The sequence below is a fragment of the Cygnus atratus genome, chromosome 5 (assembly GCF_013377495.2).
Source record: "Cygnus atratus isolate AKBS03 ecotype Queensland, Australia chromosome 5, CAtr_DNAZoo_HiC_assembly, whole genome shotgun sequence".
Classification (NCBI taxonomy): Eukaryota; Metazoa; Chordata; class Aves; order Anseriformes; family Anatidae; genus Cygnus; species Cygnus atratus.
This window is the reverse complement of record NC_066366.1, coordinates 607,619-625,091: the sequence shown is the minus strand read 5'-3', so window position 1 is coordinate 625,091 and position 17,473 is coordinate 607,619. Positions and strand designations below refer to the sequence as shown.

The window sequence follows — 17,473 nt, the reverse complement described above, 5'->3', positions numbered from 1 at the left end:
ACTTGTGACGAAGCACAGAAAATCACATGTACTCTTTAAAAGGATTGGGTTAACTCCCTATTCTGTTGTTTTTTTACCTACTCAGACCAGAGATCTGTCAGTCTATGGAGGGTGTTTTTCCTGCTAATTGGAAAAAAGAAAGGTGTAGCAAAGTAGGCACTGAAGTACTTTGGAGCTGCTTTGGACTTTCAGGGAAGTTCAGGGCAATAAGCATTTAATTTGTGTTGCACACATGAAAATTAAATTGTATCATTTCTCCCATTCTTTTTTGTGAAGAGCATTTCTCCCATTCTTTTTGTGTATATTCTGTGTTTGGTTTAATGGAGAAATGAGAAAAGAAAATAGATTCTTTTTTGGAGATGGGGTACTAATGCAGTAACATTAAAGGCAGGCACATTGTTGTCAGCCAGTTTGCATATTTATTTACTTTTACAAATGGTTGGCTTGGAGTCAGCAGTTAATGGAATGAGAATGATGTTCCTGTACAGATCATTTCCTGAGAAACATTTTCAATTACAAACATATCTCTGCTTTTCTTTCCTCATTTGTTATGTCTTGGAGAATAAATGGGGAGTAGCATTTACAACTTAAGGTTTATGTTCTGAAGACAATTTTAACAATGATCCCCACATAAAAAGGTCCCTTTGTAGTTGCAGACATATGTTTATGATGTTTTGTGCTGTGAATATTGAATTTCTGGTGGACGTTGTGTCACACTCTGCAAACTTGTAAACATCTATAAATCAATTGGATCATTTTAGTACCATGTGTAATGCAGATTTATCGTCTTTTGTGTGGATTTCTTTTGTTTCGGAGTTAAAGCTGAGCTGCCAAAATCCATATTGGATGAATTATGTATTCAAGAAAATTAGGCAGTACCATTTTAGATTAATATTTTCTTTTCCCTTTGTGGATTTATAAGATGCACACACACAGACATTAGAAAATAACATTTCGGATGGTCCAGAAAGCAATTGCATAAGTTTGCTTGAAAAAACAGTATCATTCTGTAAAAGCTTAAACTTGGACTTTCTGAAAATGTTGTCACTGTCTTTTTTTCTCTCTGACCATCTCAGGTAATTTGGATCTCTTCTCATATTTACCTGTACAGAGTCAGAATTACTCTGTTGGAATTATATCAGGGTATAAAAGTGGAGTATGTTGAGGGGGAATAGGAATCACACTGAGCCAGTGAGTTAGTGTAAAAAGGATAAATCCATGGAAATTTGTGCAGATAAACTCTTTTACACAGGTCTGTGTTGCAGACTCTCAAGTCAGTAGAAGTAAATCTGCTCTTCCGCACAAGTGGTTACAAAAGCAGGGCATCAAGGTCATGAGCATTTATCAGAAACTTGTACCCAGTGAAGAGAATATGAAACCAAAACCAATTCATCTAAATTTTGCTCAACTATAATTGAGCAGATCACTCTGAACAAGAGCAGCAAAGATAATTCCTATTGCAAATCAGCATGTTTCTAAACTGGCTGTTATTTCTGGCCACATAAATGTATGTAGCATGTGCATGCATGTTTGAATGTGGGTGTATATATACAAATATCCAGTGTTACTCTGGCAATGTGATGTCTGTAGCTGGCCTTCCAAGTTGTGCTTGTTCCAGCAAAAAGTGGCTTAAGATAGAGACACTGCACTTATAGTTAGTCTGCCATAGTAGTTTACGACATCAGGTAGTTTGTCCTTTGACTTTTTATGTGAAACTTATATTCCTGGAGTAATGTGAATGCCAACAAACCTCAGCTCCACCCCCCCCCCCCCCCAAACAAAAAAAAAAAAGAAAAAAACTATTTACAATCTTAAAAATGGCAGACAAGACCTTGAATGGAAAACCTTTATATTAAAAAAAAAAAAAAAAAAGGCAATTAAAGATCTGCAGAAGTGGGGATTAATGTAGTTATGTGGTGTATATGCATATATTTAAATCTCTTTTTTTGTTATTTTTAAAGATTGAGGTTAGAAGTCCTATGGCACTGGGCTCCCTCAACATTAGTGTTCAATTCTAGGTAATCCCAAACTTTCAGAATCGATCCGTTAGTGTTGCAGAACTTGAGTAATTTTAGTTTTACAAGTACGGAATCAATTAACGAGAAAGACATGGTCTCTCCTCCAAGTGCTTCAGCCATTTAACAGTACATCTTGCTGTATTTATTTTATGATTCTTTGGGCAGATATGCTAAAATACATCTAAACCACAGAGTGCATTGGGTGATGTGGCATTTCTGAGCTCAGTTAAATAATACGTTTTTTATTCAAATCAGAATAACATTAAGCCCTGAATACTAAACAGGGCAGCAAAAAGCCTTCAGCACACAAAATAAACAAGTAAAAAACCCAAATGAAACTGTCTAATAAATGCAATGTGGAGCAACAGGCTGCATGTACTAGAGGAATTAAGCCAATTTAAACCATATGGGCAGTACTCCACTTTCAGATGTGCTCAGCTTCCAAGGGTTTCAATGGCAGTTGGATGCATGCATCAAAGGGCAAAGTCTGGCTCAGAGCACCCGTGTGGATTTGATAGCATAGGTTTATGACCTTGTAATCCTAGCGCATCTAAAACAGTAAGAACTCTATCCAGCTTAAAATAGCTGCTGTAGTTGCTGTTGATATAAGCTTGTGGGCTCCCCAGCTCTGGGGCCAAATTTGGTGCTGGCATGACATGAGGAAGTCTGTTGACAGCTGATAGCAGTGGAGTTGTGCTTGATTACATCATAACAGATTTGGCACGTGGAAGTTAATCAGAAGTCTTAGAAGAAAAGTGTCCATTCCTTATCCAGAGTTAAAACTGGGACCTTCACCATTGCCAGTCCACAGAGATTTGTCTGAGCCTTGAGTAATCCCTTGCTTTTAAGGGTCTTGCTTTAAAAGTACAACCACTGAGCACTGTCATTTAAAAAAAAAAAAAAAAAAAAAAGAAAAGAAAGAGTGGATTTTCCTCTCAGGTCCACAAATATAAAGCCCCTAATCATGCCAGTCTAAGTAGCACAGCTGGTCCCAAGGTAGCTGATGCACTGGGCTGCATGTGGGCCGCAGGGCAAGTGAGAACAGAAGAGCACTGTCACCCCTGATTGCTGGGGTCATGTGGTGGCCAAGCAGACCTGATGTCAAGTGGACAGCCCTGTGGGTGCTCTCCTTCAGAAGAGCTGCCCCATGTCCCCCTGTGCTGGTTTGGCTCCTGGTGACTGGTGTGGTCAAGATGAACCACTGTAGCTGTGTCCCCTCCTCCCTTCTGGGTCTGAGTCTTTGCGCTGTAAGACTCAGAGAGGAAGTCTTGCTGAGGCTCTAAGTACTTGTCAAAGTATTTCAAAAAATGAGATGATTAAAATAGTAAATTAAGTGATTTTGATGAAAATAATTAAAACTAATGAAAAACAGCTGAAAATTTGATTCTTCTGCTGAAACTGCGTTATGCAATCTTGTAACCTTAGTTGCATTTTTGTGGTTCCTCTATAAACACCTAAGTGTATAATAGTGGTTTGTCATGGAATTTTTTGATGGAAATTCTTAGAAAGAAAGGTTGCGTTACATAATACTTTTTCTCTCCCATTACGTACAACTTAATATAACGCATGCGTTCTTACCTGCTTCTTTTAGTAGTGCTCTTAATCTGTGGTAAGTCTTTTCAGTATTGGGGAAGAAATCAAAAAGATGCTCTTGGGGTCGGAGTTTCTCCATCATGTTTTCTGCTTGCACGGGGTGGGAGGGCAGGAGGGGTCTTTCTTGCAGCACTAATGGCAGCCTCGGGCATGTGTTGTGCACTGCAGAAGGCAGCGTCTGAGGAGAAGAGCTGGGAGTATCACTGTCCTGTTTGTTTGGCAAACAATCTACCTGGGATCTTTCATCATCTGGCACTGGGTTGGGTAGGTTCTGCATATAGCACAGGCAGGCACAAGAAATTTGCAATCAGGGTGAGCATCTCAGGGGAACAAGTCCACCAATTGTGCATCCCTGTGTACTGCGAAGCAGTACTTGTATGTACCATACGTGCAGCACTTGCAATGCATTCTAGAACAGATCAATGTATTAGAGTCCCCTATGTATTTATTACAATTTTATTTGTATTTTATATTCCCTTTTCATGCAAAGACATGGGGTTTTTTGTTTATTATCAGAAACTCTGATTATATGACGAAGGTCACGTTATTAGAAGTAGAATGTAGTAGTTGTACATGTTGGAGGACAAAAATAGGGGCTTTCAGTGGGTGATCACCTTGTAAAGAATGCCTTACAAAACATTCAGCCCTGAAAGGTCTGCTCAGTCTCCTTGGAGAAGTGCCAGTGAGCTGTGCCAGTGGTTCTTCTCCTGGAGAGAGGGGCCACAAACTTCCTCCACAGTCCTGCACCAGGAAAACATGTCTCCTTCCTCCAGGCTCTTGCCCAAGGAGAGCATCCAGCCATTTGGGATAGGAGAACTCTGTGGAGCCAGCTGGCTTGAAAGGCTTTTATTTACTATGCTCCCTCTGGGGATCAATGTGAAAAAAAGCTTTCTGCCTAGGGAACCTTTGTGCAGTTGTCCTTCATGAACTAAACATTTCAGAACAGAAAGACCTCCACCTGGAGGTTTTCTATCTACTGATGTTCTTATGTACCTAACAATTTTGAACCAAAATGAAAAAAAAAATCAAAGTAGTTAATAAAACCAATCATGTTTTTCTCCAAGGAGTGCTAGTACTTCAAAAAATTGCCATGAAGTGTAAACAGTTCTGAGATTGTACATGTTAGACCAAATTCATCCTTGCTATAGCTCTTCAGAACTCTATGGAGTTACACGAAGGATTAATTTGGTCCATTGCTCTCAGCCTTCAGTTTTAGAGGATATACAACAATCTAGGGGACTATTATTGTCAACATTATTTTATTACTTCTTAGAGCTGCTCAGTATTTGCATTTTAGATATGCACAAGCAGGGTGAATGTGTGAAGCAACTGTCTTAGTTTTGAAGGTAGTGGATTTTTTTGTTATTTTCATATTATTAAAAGTAATAAGCATTCTAACAGCCATTACTGCTATGAGTCTTACACAGATGCCTGAATACAGCTGCAGAGACTCCTGAAGTGCACATAGGCATTTCATCTGGCAGAGCACAAAACATTTCACAAAGTGTAGAAAAAATTTGGAAAGTTTTAAGTACTGTTATCACACCATCTAACTAATTATTGCAACATTCATGTGAAATTTATCTATACTTATTGCACACAAGATGTTAAGGCAGAGAGGTAAATCCATTTTCCAAAAGCTTACTTATTAGGCAGTCTTGGGGCCAGGAACAAAACATAGGATCTCTACTGTTATTTTCTACTTTTCTGTTTTCTCCAAACCTTTGTGTGTGTGTGTGTCATTTTCAAAACTGAAATGTTAGTGAATCTTCATCTGCACATTAATAGTGTATTTTAGTTCATGTCAAGAGGCGGTTGTACAGCCACCTGAATCTTTAGGACACATGTAGGAAGTTTAAACTCAGACTGAATCAGCTATACTAGCAACCAGTTCTATTGAAGAGACCTGTATACTGCAAAATGAGTGGTCAAAGCAACTTGAGTTATGTGTCATTCAGAAGACAGTGAACCTCTTTCCTGGTTCTGTAAGTCAAATTTGCACTGACTCCTTGGTTACAAAGTAGAAGCAATCTTGACTGATCACCAAAGTGGGCACCCTCCATGAGTGGTGCTATGCAGTGTATTGGATCAGGGTATTGACTTGTTTGATTTTACTATCTTCTGTTCTAGAGACATTTTTGGGTAGTGAAGGAATGTTTTTTTTGAAACCCGTTAAAGATTGGGTCACCGAGAGGCATGAATGAAGTTGCTCTGAACTGTACCAGGTCCAAAACAGATTACAGTGAAGAACTAGTGGTAGGATTACTTCTCTGGATCTCTCTGTTCCTATGTCCTCAGAGCATGCATCATGAAGGCATTGATTTTTGCAGCATTAAGGGAGTTTGGCTGCATAAGAACTCATCCATATTTCCTGGCAGTTGTGGGCGGTGTCCAAACTGGGATTTTGGTTTACTTCCTCGTTCCTAGGTCCAGGTTCTTTCCCAACCTGTGTCTGGACTCCACACTAAGGCAGTACTATTGAGGGTTCATCATCTTCCCCCTGTGTCCTGTTGCTGTGGTTTCTGCAAAAGAAAGCCTGAGGGCACAAGTTTGCTCTAGTTGGTCTCTGACCTGAGCAATGGAGGGAGCTGTGTGCCTGGAGCAACGAGCTGTGACTGCACCTTCAGTCCTAAATAGATATTCAGCCTGGCAGCTCACGTGTGGATATATAGCCAGACCTGGCTCTTCTTAAGTAGCTAAACTTGAAGCACCTTCAGAGCAAGGGTGACATAGCTGAGAGCAATAATCATTTCCCTCATCTAAAATGATTCATTAGTGTTAAAATGTCAGGGCCATTAAAATGCAAGCGAGGCATTTAAAATTTGAGGACAGTGGGCCTTTTCCTGAAAAAGCTTTGAGGAAATTACATTGATTCCAGTACCATTATCCATGCTGCTTGAACAAGTGAAGTTTTGTTGTCTGGGCCTCCCATTTTTGTTAGCTGTATTTTATTGCTGTAATTACACCCAGTGGCTTATCTAATAGACTCATGTTCTCATAAAGAAATTAATACAATTAATACTACTTTTAGTGAAATAGTAAAAGTAAAATTGAATTGAAATTTGACCAAGCTCTTCTTTTTTATTTCCTAGTATCTGAATTACAGGAAGAAGGAATAAATGCCATTAACTTACCTCTCAGTCCGATTCCATTCGAACTAGACCCTGAGGACACTATGCTAGGTAATTCACAACAATTTTACATCTCAACATAAAAGCTCGATGTAAAATAAAGTGTCATGCCTGTAATAGCTTCTAATATCTTCCTTTTAAACCTTCCAGAGGAAAATGAAGTCCGAACAATGGTTGATCCAAATTCAAGAAATGACCCAAAATTACAAGAACTAATGAAGGTAATGGAAAGCATGTAAACACTTTTTTGAAAGTGAAACTATTTTTAATGCTGTCCCTGCCTCTTTCATTTGCATGCTTCAAAGCTTTGTTTAGATATTAATTAAATGAAACTACGTGGTGCATATATCCCAGTGAACTGTGCCGGTCAGTTTTTGGGGTCTCTTTCTCTAGACAAGGCACAAAAAAACTAATGATTTGAATTAAAATCCTGAGTTCTGATTCTTATTCCTATCGCACCCTGCAGTGTAAAATCACATTGACCTCCTTCATAGTCTTTGTAATTCTTGGGGTTACAACTTACAGGAGGAAGCTTCATTAGAATCAGCTTCAAAACCTTTAGCTACGCAATAAAATGTTAAAATACCACTGAAATCAAATGACAGATTTCACCTCAGAAAGCAATGCTTCAATCTTACATTCGTCTAGACCTTGTGGTATATAGATGCAGCCACCTCAGACAAGTCCTTCCTGAGTCCTCCTTATTTTCTTCTGATGGGATTTCAGACTGATTGTATTTTGAGGCATTGCAGCTTCGGTATTCCTTCTGCTAAATATTTTCAGCATTGTACAAAATGACGTGTTTTAAATTGCAAATGAATAGTGTATAATTCTGCCAAATTTATGTTTCCTGTATAGGTATTAATTGACTGGATTAATGATGTGTTGGTAGGAGAGAGGATTATTGTGAAAGACTTAGCTGAAGACCTGTATGATGGACAAGTATTGCAGAAATTATTTGGTAAGAAAAAATATATATGCATGGTGTCGGGACACTTTGTCAGTAAGTGGTTCACTTGTTCCTACTTAGGAGCCTTGGTATCATCTTACAGTTATGCCACTAAGTGATATAAAAATAGCATTGTATTACGAGACCCTTGAGCAATAGGCTGTATGCACAGTCCTTATAGCCACAGTGCAATGTGTGGTGCTCTGTAGTTGATGAGAACAGCATAAAGCCTACCTGGGGTGCTAGAGAGTGCTGGGGTTCTTGTCTTGGCAACAACATTCACTCTGATTTTATTATCTGCATATGTGCTGTACAAAACTTAACCATGTTACAAGTGGAAAGTAAGTTTAAAAGCAAGGGTATTTTCAGTACAATGGTGGATGTTTTTAATCTGTGCTGGTTCCATACTGTAGTTTATTCACATCTTGGAGTTCCTCTGGAAAGTTGGAATTTCTTTCTGATTTGATGTCTGTCTTTTAACATTACTGAGGTAATGATACCCAATGGACCACAGACTGAACTTCAGTTGAGAAACAGAGAAAAGAAACTACTAATGCAGAGCTGGCATGTGGTTTTTTAACTGTTGGCTTAGAAGCCACTTTCTTAGTTATTACAGCTCGTAAAGTCTCCAGTAAATTTCTTTTCAGTATCTTAAATGAATCTTGAAACATCATGTGAGCACTTCTAATAAAGACTACGTAGACTATTCCCTTCTATGAATGGTTAAGCTATTGGATATATGGTGGTGGAATGAAGGAATTTGATTCCCGTAGGCAGACCTTCGGTGACTTCACCTAACACCCCCCTCCCCACCCCCACCCCAATGCATAGCTGATACAGCCTGACTCTAAATATGTATATACTGATCCAGCACTTACTAATTTCAGTGGAATCCTTTCCATTATCCTTAATTTCTTATGGATCGGGTCTATGATATGTAAGGCTTTGGTCTTGTGAGACTGCACAGACTGAATTCTGTGGAGACGCAAGAAATCCATAGAAATAACAGCTTTTTAGGCAAGATACATAGACTGATAGCCCAGAGTCACTGTCTTTGGGAAGATAATTCAGTTGACATCAGTGAGAGCAAGGTCAACTTTTACCAAACTTGATAATATATTATTTTCTAGAAGAAAATTGATAGGTGACCAAGCATTTTGTCTCTGTGTTGTTGTGAGGAAACTTTTATCACCAAATTTTCGTTATTTCCTAATTAATGGTTATGAGTTTCCTGACAGTTTTACGGAACAGTGGCAATGTCTTTTATACTCTTTATAATGGAGCTTGTTTCTCTTCTTACACCTCTGTTAAATCCATGGAGCAGGGTGTGTCCTCCTGAGTCATTGCAAACATCACATACTTCCCTTTCTGTGTGCAAATAGGTTACGTGTTTTCTTGTTGCACATCTGAATCTGTCTTCAGTTAACTGAAACCTTTTTCATGCTCACATTTTCTGTAGTTTAAAAAAGATCTACTTTTCAATTGATCTATCTAAACCATTACATGCTACTGTGTAGATACAGTTCACGCCAGACTTTTATCGATTTTTCTGAAATCTGGTTAAAGCAATCTAGGCTGAGTTTATATAAGCCTAGCAATCTCTACTAATTATTAACAAAAAATTTGTAAAATAATTCAAAACTTACTGCAAATTTTGAGTGCAGAAAAGGGCTATGATTACATAGAAATCAATTGCTCAAGGTTTTAGTTGCTTTCATTCCTCCAGAAATATTTCTTCAGATTTCTTGATTGCTTCTTTCACCTCTGTGAGTATGGTGCCAGTTCAATTCTATCACAAGTGAGCCAGGTAAATTTTGTACATCTCGAAAAGCCAATGAGGCTTGGACTGATGACACAGATCTTCTTAAAGTTGGTATCTGTCTCTCCTAGGTTTAATTGTCTGCTGTGCAAGTCAGTTACACACAGAATACTCTTTATCCGGTAACAATAGAAGTAATGGGTCTTACCTCTCAGTCTGATGTTCTGTAAAGGGATTTGCAACAAACTTTTATTAGCCTGTATTGTGGAATTAATTAATATTTGGCCTTCCCCTTGGCAATGAGGAAATAAAGGACTGTGTCTTTAGAAGTTCAGAAGAGCACAGGAAAGTGGTTCTGGAAGCAAAAGCTTTCTATTTTAAAAACAGGAAGTCTGATATCTCTTGAATGTACAACTGGCTGCATGCAATGTTTTTGTGTTCCTCATGGATGTCCCTCATGGACTAGCTGTTTTTACTTCTATTATCACTTCAGAGAAACTTGAAAGTGAGAAGCTGAATGTTGCTGAAGTTACTCAATCTGAAATTGCTCAGAAACAGAAGCTACAGACAGTGCTTGAGAAGATCAATGAAACCCTTAAACTCCCGCCAAGAAGCATTAAGTGGAACGTTGACTGTAAGTTGCTTGTTTTGTATGCTGTTCCCATTAGTTGGCAGCTGAGAGTTTGTAGTTGCAATCTGGAATATGGAAATATCCGATGCTATGGGAGAGCTGAAACCTAGTATTTATGGTAGGAGCTGCTCTTCAGTAGGAGGTAAAGAAAAGGGTGAACACATACAGTACACTCTGCCCTTTTTCCTGCTGCTCAATCTCCAATTTAAATAAACTTTTAAGTCCATATGCAAAACAGCTTAAGTTTTCTGTTAATAAATTGGTTTCCTGAAAGGGGTAAGTACGTACATAAATGTAGTAGCTAGGCTGAAGGAGAGTTAGGTTCACGGACTCTGCATTTGTTTAAGATGTACAACATAGATATTAATATTTCTGATTGTTTAAGACTAAATCTGAGCCACTGATTTTGATTACAAAACCCTCATCAAGATTAGGACTGTCCCCTCCTGTTCTATTTCATTAGAAATGAACATCATAATATCTACATAGAAATGACCAGCACAAGACATTTTAATGGATATGTGTTGCAGAAAGCAGGTTATCAACAGTTATAGAAAATCAGGCCTCTTGATCTGTTTTAAGTTTGGTATCTAGAATCATTTTGCCCTGGTGAATACCTGGAACAGTATATAGCAGTTCCTATACCTGTCCTGAGCTGAGCTGTTTTGTGTCTTATGTTCTGTCCACAACAAATCTACGATAGGGATAAAAATAGTTCCAGGGAGGGAGAATGAACATTAGGCATCACTGACTTTTGCTTTTGTATGGCCCCACTGAGTTTCCTGCATCCTTCTCTCTCCAACCTCCCCCCCACCCCCCCCTTTTTTTTTTTTTTTTTCATTTTCTGTTACACAGCTGGATGCAGGGTGTTTGGAGCAGCCTGATAATTTAACTTCTAGTTTTCATTTAATGTTTTGCACGTTTTTTAGAGCTAAAGTAAAGATAGGCTGCAGCAGCTGGAGCCAGCTGTAGCGCACATTGATGCTAGGCAGACAGACATCTTTTTAGCATTCTGTTAAGGCACCTCCTTTCCTACCAGTGGCACCCCAGAAAAATTTGACAGTGATGTCACATTTTATATGTATGGATAGGTGGAGAAATCTCTACTGCATAGTCGAGGCTTGCAGTGGACGATAACGAGGAAGGATATGTTAGTGAATCTGATTCTGCTGTACAGTGAAGTAAGGTAGTTGTTATTGGTTAGTTCATACGTAAAATTCGCTGTACTGTAGCTATCAAAGGTTGTTTTGGAATACTACTCTGCGGAAGGCTATGAGTGCAAAATCAAAAAAAAAGAAAAAAAGTAATAAGAATTAGAATTAGGATTCATTTTGATGCCAGTAGTTTGATACTTGATTAAAAATTTCCTACAGTACAGCTTTTGATATCTTGTAAGTCGTGTTAGTGTTAACTACCCATATGAAACCTGCTGTGAAAAGGCTTCAATAACAAGAACTATAACAACTTCATGAGGAATGTTTGAGTCATTGAGTTTAGTAAGTTATTGCGTAAGGCTTCTGCCAAAACAGGCTCGTTTATCATCCTGCAGACTTTGTGAAACTTAAAAATGAATAAGTGCATGCTATGAATACAAAAATATCTTTCTGATAGTCCATAAATCCTTATTGAAATAAAGGGAATAAAAAGAAAGGCAAGGAAAATGCATAGACATCACTTAAGCTGTTGTACACGAAATCTGGCTTTTGGTTTAACTGTAGGTTTCCATGAAGCCTGTGGCATCCAGATATATTGCAAAAACTAGTGTTTTGGTGCTGATGTATATTACTGACTGGGCAGCTATCACGTGGCCTGTTGAGCAGGAGGAGACAAATAAAGGAGAGGTGCCTTAAAAGTGCCCCTGGCTCCAGGTGGCAAGAGGAGGAGAGTCGTATAATCCCTACAATCTAAAAAGTAAAAATATGTGCCCTAGTTGCTTGCAGTTTGTAACTTGTGCTTTTAATATCTATTTCAGCTGTTCATGCTAAAAGTCTTGTAGCAATACTTCATCTTCTGGTTGCATTATCACAGTATTTTCGAGCACCAATCAGACTCCCAGATCACGTGTCCATTCAGGTTGTTGTTGTGCAGGTAAGAGAGTTATTAAACAGCTTCTGGCAGCGTTGAGAAATTGACTGAGGTTTTTTGTTGATGGTGGGTTTTTTGTTTGTTTGTTTTGTTTTGGGTGTTGGTGTTTTTTTGTTGTTGGTTTTGTTGGTTTTTTTTTGAAAAAGACTTCTAGAGTTTCTGTCTGGACACACAGGTGTCTCTCTCCTTGGCTGACAAGAAACACACGTGCGTCTTCTCTGCTGACAATGCTACAACCAGAAAAAGGCAGAAATGCTTTGCCAGATTGAGCTGTGGTTCAGAATATCATATTTTGATTGTGAAGTGTCCAGACTGTGACATGAAAAATATATGAAGCATTATTATTGTTGGAATGCATTTTCTTATCTCTCAATACATCTCTTGAGTTACTATTTTTCCCATTTTTGACAGTCTTCTCACTTGTGTAGAGATTCAAATCATTCTTGGCACTGAATGATGAATTGTCACTGTTTATTACATTCAGATTCACGTTAGGTGACTAAATATTCTTTTTCAGCCTTGTGCATGCTAATTTATTCTGATTACAGTGTTAGCTTTCTCATAAGCATGCAAAAAACCCCTACAACTAAATTTTTTTGTCAGTGAGTCTCCTTATTAGAGCCACGTCCATCCAAATTCTTCATGTTACTCTGTTTATTATATTACTTTGTTGGACTTGTGCTTGCTCTATCTTGTTTGGCCTCTTCCCAATTAATTTGCTTTTCTTTTTCTCCAACTAATTTTGCTTTTCTGTTTCACCCTGTAACTGTCACTATTTATATTTTTAACTGATGTTATCCCTAAGTATCTTGTGCAAAGAGCTGTTACTCAATTTTTGCGTGACTGAAAATGTGGGCAAGATCTGAGAAAGTAACCACTTCTTACTGCATTCACAGCAGACGAGTTTTGTAATTTGGGGAGAAATTTGAAGGAGAGTTTCTGGTACATGTATCAGTGACATCTGATAATCAATTCACTGACTGTCATATTTTACTTCGTGGGTTTCAGAGCATGAGAGATAACCCCAGAATATCTGCAGTTATGCCTCTAAGACTATAGAGGAACATAATTCTCAAACAGTTTCCTTTAGATATTTTTAATTATTAATTACACTGGTTTATGTCAAAGTTCTACCAAAACCAGCTTAAGAAAGAAAGGGGGCAGCAGTCAGGGCATCTTCGGAATAAGAAACTAAAAAAGGACAATAACACAGTCCTTAAATAAAGAACCAGATCTTGCATTCTGCTCTCTCTCTATATGTCCAGACAAAATTCCCATTGAAATCAATGGACGTAATTCTCCTCTTGTTTAATAGGCTAATGTAGTTCAACAGCAAATCCACTGAAGTCAGTAGAGATAAACCAATTTAAAAACAATAAGTAGTGGGAGAATCTGGCTCAGTGCTTTGCCTCTTAGCTACACAGCTGTAGCTCAGGCGCCAGTGGATTGCAGAGAAAGCAGTTGTACCAGAATAAAATCCAAGTTATGTTGTTGAAGATTTCGCCCTGCAGACCCAGTCCGTGATGAAAGCCAATCAGTGGAACTCCAAGGCTATGCTGATTCCCATTAACAAAGGGTGAGGGCTAGTATTCTTGCTATAATTGTACTTAAGACATTTTTCATTTTTTTAATGAAGGGTATTTTTTTATTTTTATTTTTTTAAATCCGTCTTTCATATCCTGTGGGATTGGTTCTTTATTATTCATCGTATACCCTTTGATCTCAATGAAACTTTTAGTCAAAAACCTAAAGCCTAATTTAGTGTTCAAACTTTCACACCTGATGTTTTAAACCCTCACCCATTCTGTAAAGTAAGGTCATGCCTAGGGAAGCTCAACAGACTCTGGTAGCTGGTTTTAAATTCTGTTCTATACAGTTGAGAAAGGGAGTGGTAGAGAAAGAAAAGTAACAGAAGAAATAATTTTGAGGAATTCTTTAAGGAAGTCTGCCTTAATTTATATTATGATTTTGTTAGGTCTAGAAATGCCAAAAATGTTTGCTGTGTTGGCTGAGCGTAGTTTACTGAAATACAAAGATATTTCTGAAATAAAAAATGTGCTGATGCCCAACAGGTGATCAGCACAGTTCTTATGAAAGCTTGTTTTCTTTGGCTGTTTTGTACAAAAGCTGTTAGCGATGAGAGTACTATGAAATCTGTGTGTTAAGCTGTTTAAGAAAAATTGTGGTACTTGGACCTTTTGTAGCTGTTTTGCTACATTGCTTTTCTTTCCTTCCATACTGATAGAATGAATAAGTTTGAGCAAAGCCCAGGCTTTGTTTGGTCTTTTCTACTGAAACAAGAGAGGGTTTCTGTGGAGAGCTGGATCTTGCTGTCATTTTTGTCGCTTTTATTCTTCATTTTCTATTTTGCCATCCTCAAATGGTTAAATGACAGATTTTGTGCAAGAGCTCTAAGTCAGAGAATGTAAAGTTGCAATGGCGGAGCAGTCAGGGTGGCTTCAATATATTCTGAATATTGGGGAAATCAGTTCTTGGGTGCACAAACCACTGTAAAGGAAAGCTAGGAAAATAATGGGAGCAGAGGAAGGTCTATTTTACAAGCTTAATCTGATAGCATTGGTCCCACAGCCTCTCTGAAAATGCTCAGAAATGATTCAGACTCAGCCTGCAGGTTCCCAGGAAATCTTTTTTTGAACCTATGACAAATGGTGTCAGGCTCCAGAATGGTTCTGCATTTCGTCTTGGTGGGGCAGTTATAAAACACGGTCCACCAGATTAAATGCATAGCAACAGTACAGAGGGAAAACCCGTTCAAACATCGGGAAGATTTTCCAAGTGGGACTTTGTGTGGGAAACTAAGCAGTTGGCCTTCAGTTATAGAAAACTGATGATGTACAGTTGATGCAAACAGAGGTGAAGAGACCCTTTCCATGTCTAGACATGCTACCCAGCTTTCAGATTTTTCTTTTTCTTTTTGTCATTCTAGGAATAGTTGCCAAATTAAAATAAGTGATTAGGACGATCTTGGCCTTTAGTGCAGTCTTTCAGCTATGAGGGAGCAAAATGCTAAGCCTATCCAAATAAAGTCTTCTGTGGTCACTGGAATGTGTGTCCAGGTTTTCCATTTAACAGGGAATCTTTGAATTCATGCCTTATTTCTCAGTATGTTTCAAATAGTAGTTGTTCATTTTTATCATTTGTTATTTCAGTTCTAGCCCCTTTTATCTTTATGGAACTTTGCTGAGCAGTCTTTCACTCCTCACTAGCATTTCTTTTTATTTTGGGGAATATCGTGTCATTCTCTGTCAAGTTTAAAACAACTTCACAACAAGTGACATCAGTGTTAGGGTCAATTTTGAGTTTAAGAGTTTTAAAAAGTGAAAAAGATGTATGGGAAGCAGCCTGCATAGAGAAGGTACTTAGACTAGTATTTCTGAGCTTGATTCATGTTGTTGGGACATTTTCACCAGTCATCTTACAAGTACAAAGCATAGGAAAGCCTGTCTTGACACATGCTGGTGTCCAGCAGATGCATGTTGTGTTTGGGTAATGTGGAAATTCCATTTTTGTCAACAACAGGATAGAGGTTCAGAATTCCTATTCATATTAATATCAGTTTATCAAAAAGTGAAATATGTTTTATGTTGATACTAGAGAATGTTTTAGGCCATGTTGCACATTTGCAGAGTGAAGGTAGAGTATTAGAAGCCTTTTTCTTCCCTGTATCAGCAGACTGAGCACTGAGAAATACAATTGCCATTGCTGTGATGCTCAGCCCCTCTAGGAGAGTGGAGTGATAGGGCTTTTGCTCCAGAATGCATTATTGGCACATCAGAATCACCATCAAGGAATAAAATCTTCCCTTCACCCCGCAGCTAAGAGGGGAAAAAAAAAAAAAGCCAGAGTGTAATTTTAACTTGAACTAGACACTAACTTCAAGTACAAATGCTTATTTATTGTCTGTACAACCTGGAGATGAAGATAGCCCTAAATGATGCAAATTTTCTTCAGACTTTCAAGACATATGGCAGAAGGGGCATCAGCAGCTGATCTATGCTCTGTTCAGTATGTAACACACAGGACACCACTCTGTCTTTATAATGTTTAGAGCTTCTCCCTGAAAGTGTTTTAACTATATGCAAGATAATTAGTAACAGGGCTTTAAAAAATATCAAGAAACCCCCCTGAAACTGTCATCTGTCTAAAAGGACAATTCGGATTGTTCTAAGTGCCACTCTGAAGTAACTGAGAGGATGCTATGTGTGACTTTCTTGCTGAAAGTAAGCTTGATCCTTATATATATTTTATTAATGCAGTTTTGAAGTAATTGACACAAGCCTGGCCAAATTCTCAGCGCTTCATACGCCCAGGACTGCCTCTGGTGAGGGATGTATTATCTTCTCCAAAGCAGGGAAGAACAGTAGCTGCAGTTCACGTGCCATGAAGGACTCTTCCAAAATGCTATTCTGCTTTTCTCTTTTCTACATGGAGTGCAAGTCTAGGACCACAATAAATTTATTTTTCTCATTTCCTTGTGTGACAGGGAGTGAAGAATCATGAATAATTGCCTAATGTCTAGACTTTATATGCAGCCGTCAGCATTTGCTTGGCATTTCTTTTTGTATTGCAAAATTTTAATAATTCCAGTGAATAGAATTAACAGAAAGAACACGAAGTGAGGCAAAACATATGTGTGGTATGTATACCACCACCATATGACTGTAATCTTCATCCTGGAAACAATGTCACACTTTTCAACTCCTTCGTTTTGTGACTCAAATTGCAACCATTTGAGTTGGCTTCTGCCATTTTGTGCACAACTTCTATGCACAGGCTGCTAACCACCATGTATGAAGGGCTTCTTGCATTGGAAGAGCATTGGAGCTAATGCATATGTTAACATAAAGATGGCCAGGGTTTGGAGCATGCAGTGAACAGATTATCCTACATTTTGGTTTTCCATCACAAGCAAAGAGAGCCCTTTGTGTTGAGAGAAGTCAGAAAAGGAAAACACTAACCTTTTTAAAAAAAAAAGTGTATGAACAGGGCAGAAAGAACGGGTAGCCTAGGAGCAAGATTTCACCAAAGATGAAGCATGGGCACCCTCTGCCACAATATTCGTTGAAATAATAATTCAACTCACCAGGATACACATCTACTAAAAGACTTGCATATGTGTTTAGGTGTTTCAAATATCTTGCTGAATTGGGGCCCTTAAAAGAAAAGTGAGTTAAGAACAATGAAGAAAGGAAAAGAAATACTTCCTTCTACAGGTGGAGTTTCAAGTTTCTTGTTACTGTACAAGAGAGTTTTTTGAAATACTCGAAAGGAGAAATAATACATTAC

General features: G+C 38.3%; 1 protein-coding gene across 1 annotated transcript in view; it reads left to right on the top strand.

Annotated features, from left to right (window-relative positions):
- The window catches only part of PARVA (parvin alpha), a 67,077-nt gene that overhangs the window by 35,245 nt on the left and 14,359 nt on the right, over positions 1-17,473 (top strand). The window contains exons 2-6 of the mRNA XM_035550456.2: positions 6,704-6,793; positions 6,893-6,963; positions 7,601-7,703; positions 9,944-10,084; positions 12,054-12,169. Of these exons, the coding sequence (XP_035406349.2) occupies positions 6,787-6,793; positions 6,893-6,963; positions 7,601-7,703; positions 9,944-10,084; positions 12,054-12,169 (438 nt within the window). The 5' untranslated portion in view covers positions 6,704-6,786. The remainder of the gene's footprint in view (positions 1-6,703; positions 6,794-6,892; positions 6,964-7,600; positions 7,704-9,943; positions 10,085-12,053; positions 12,170-17,473) is intronic.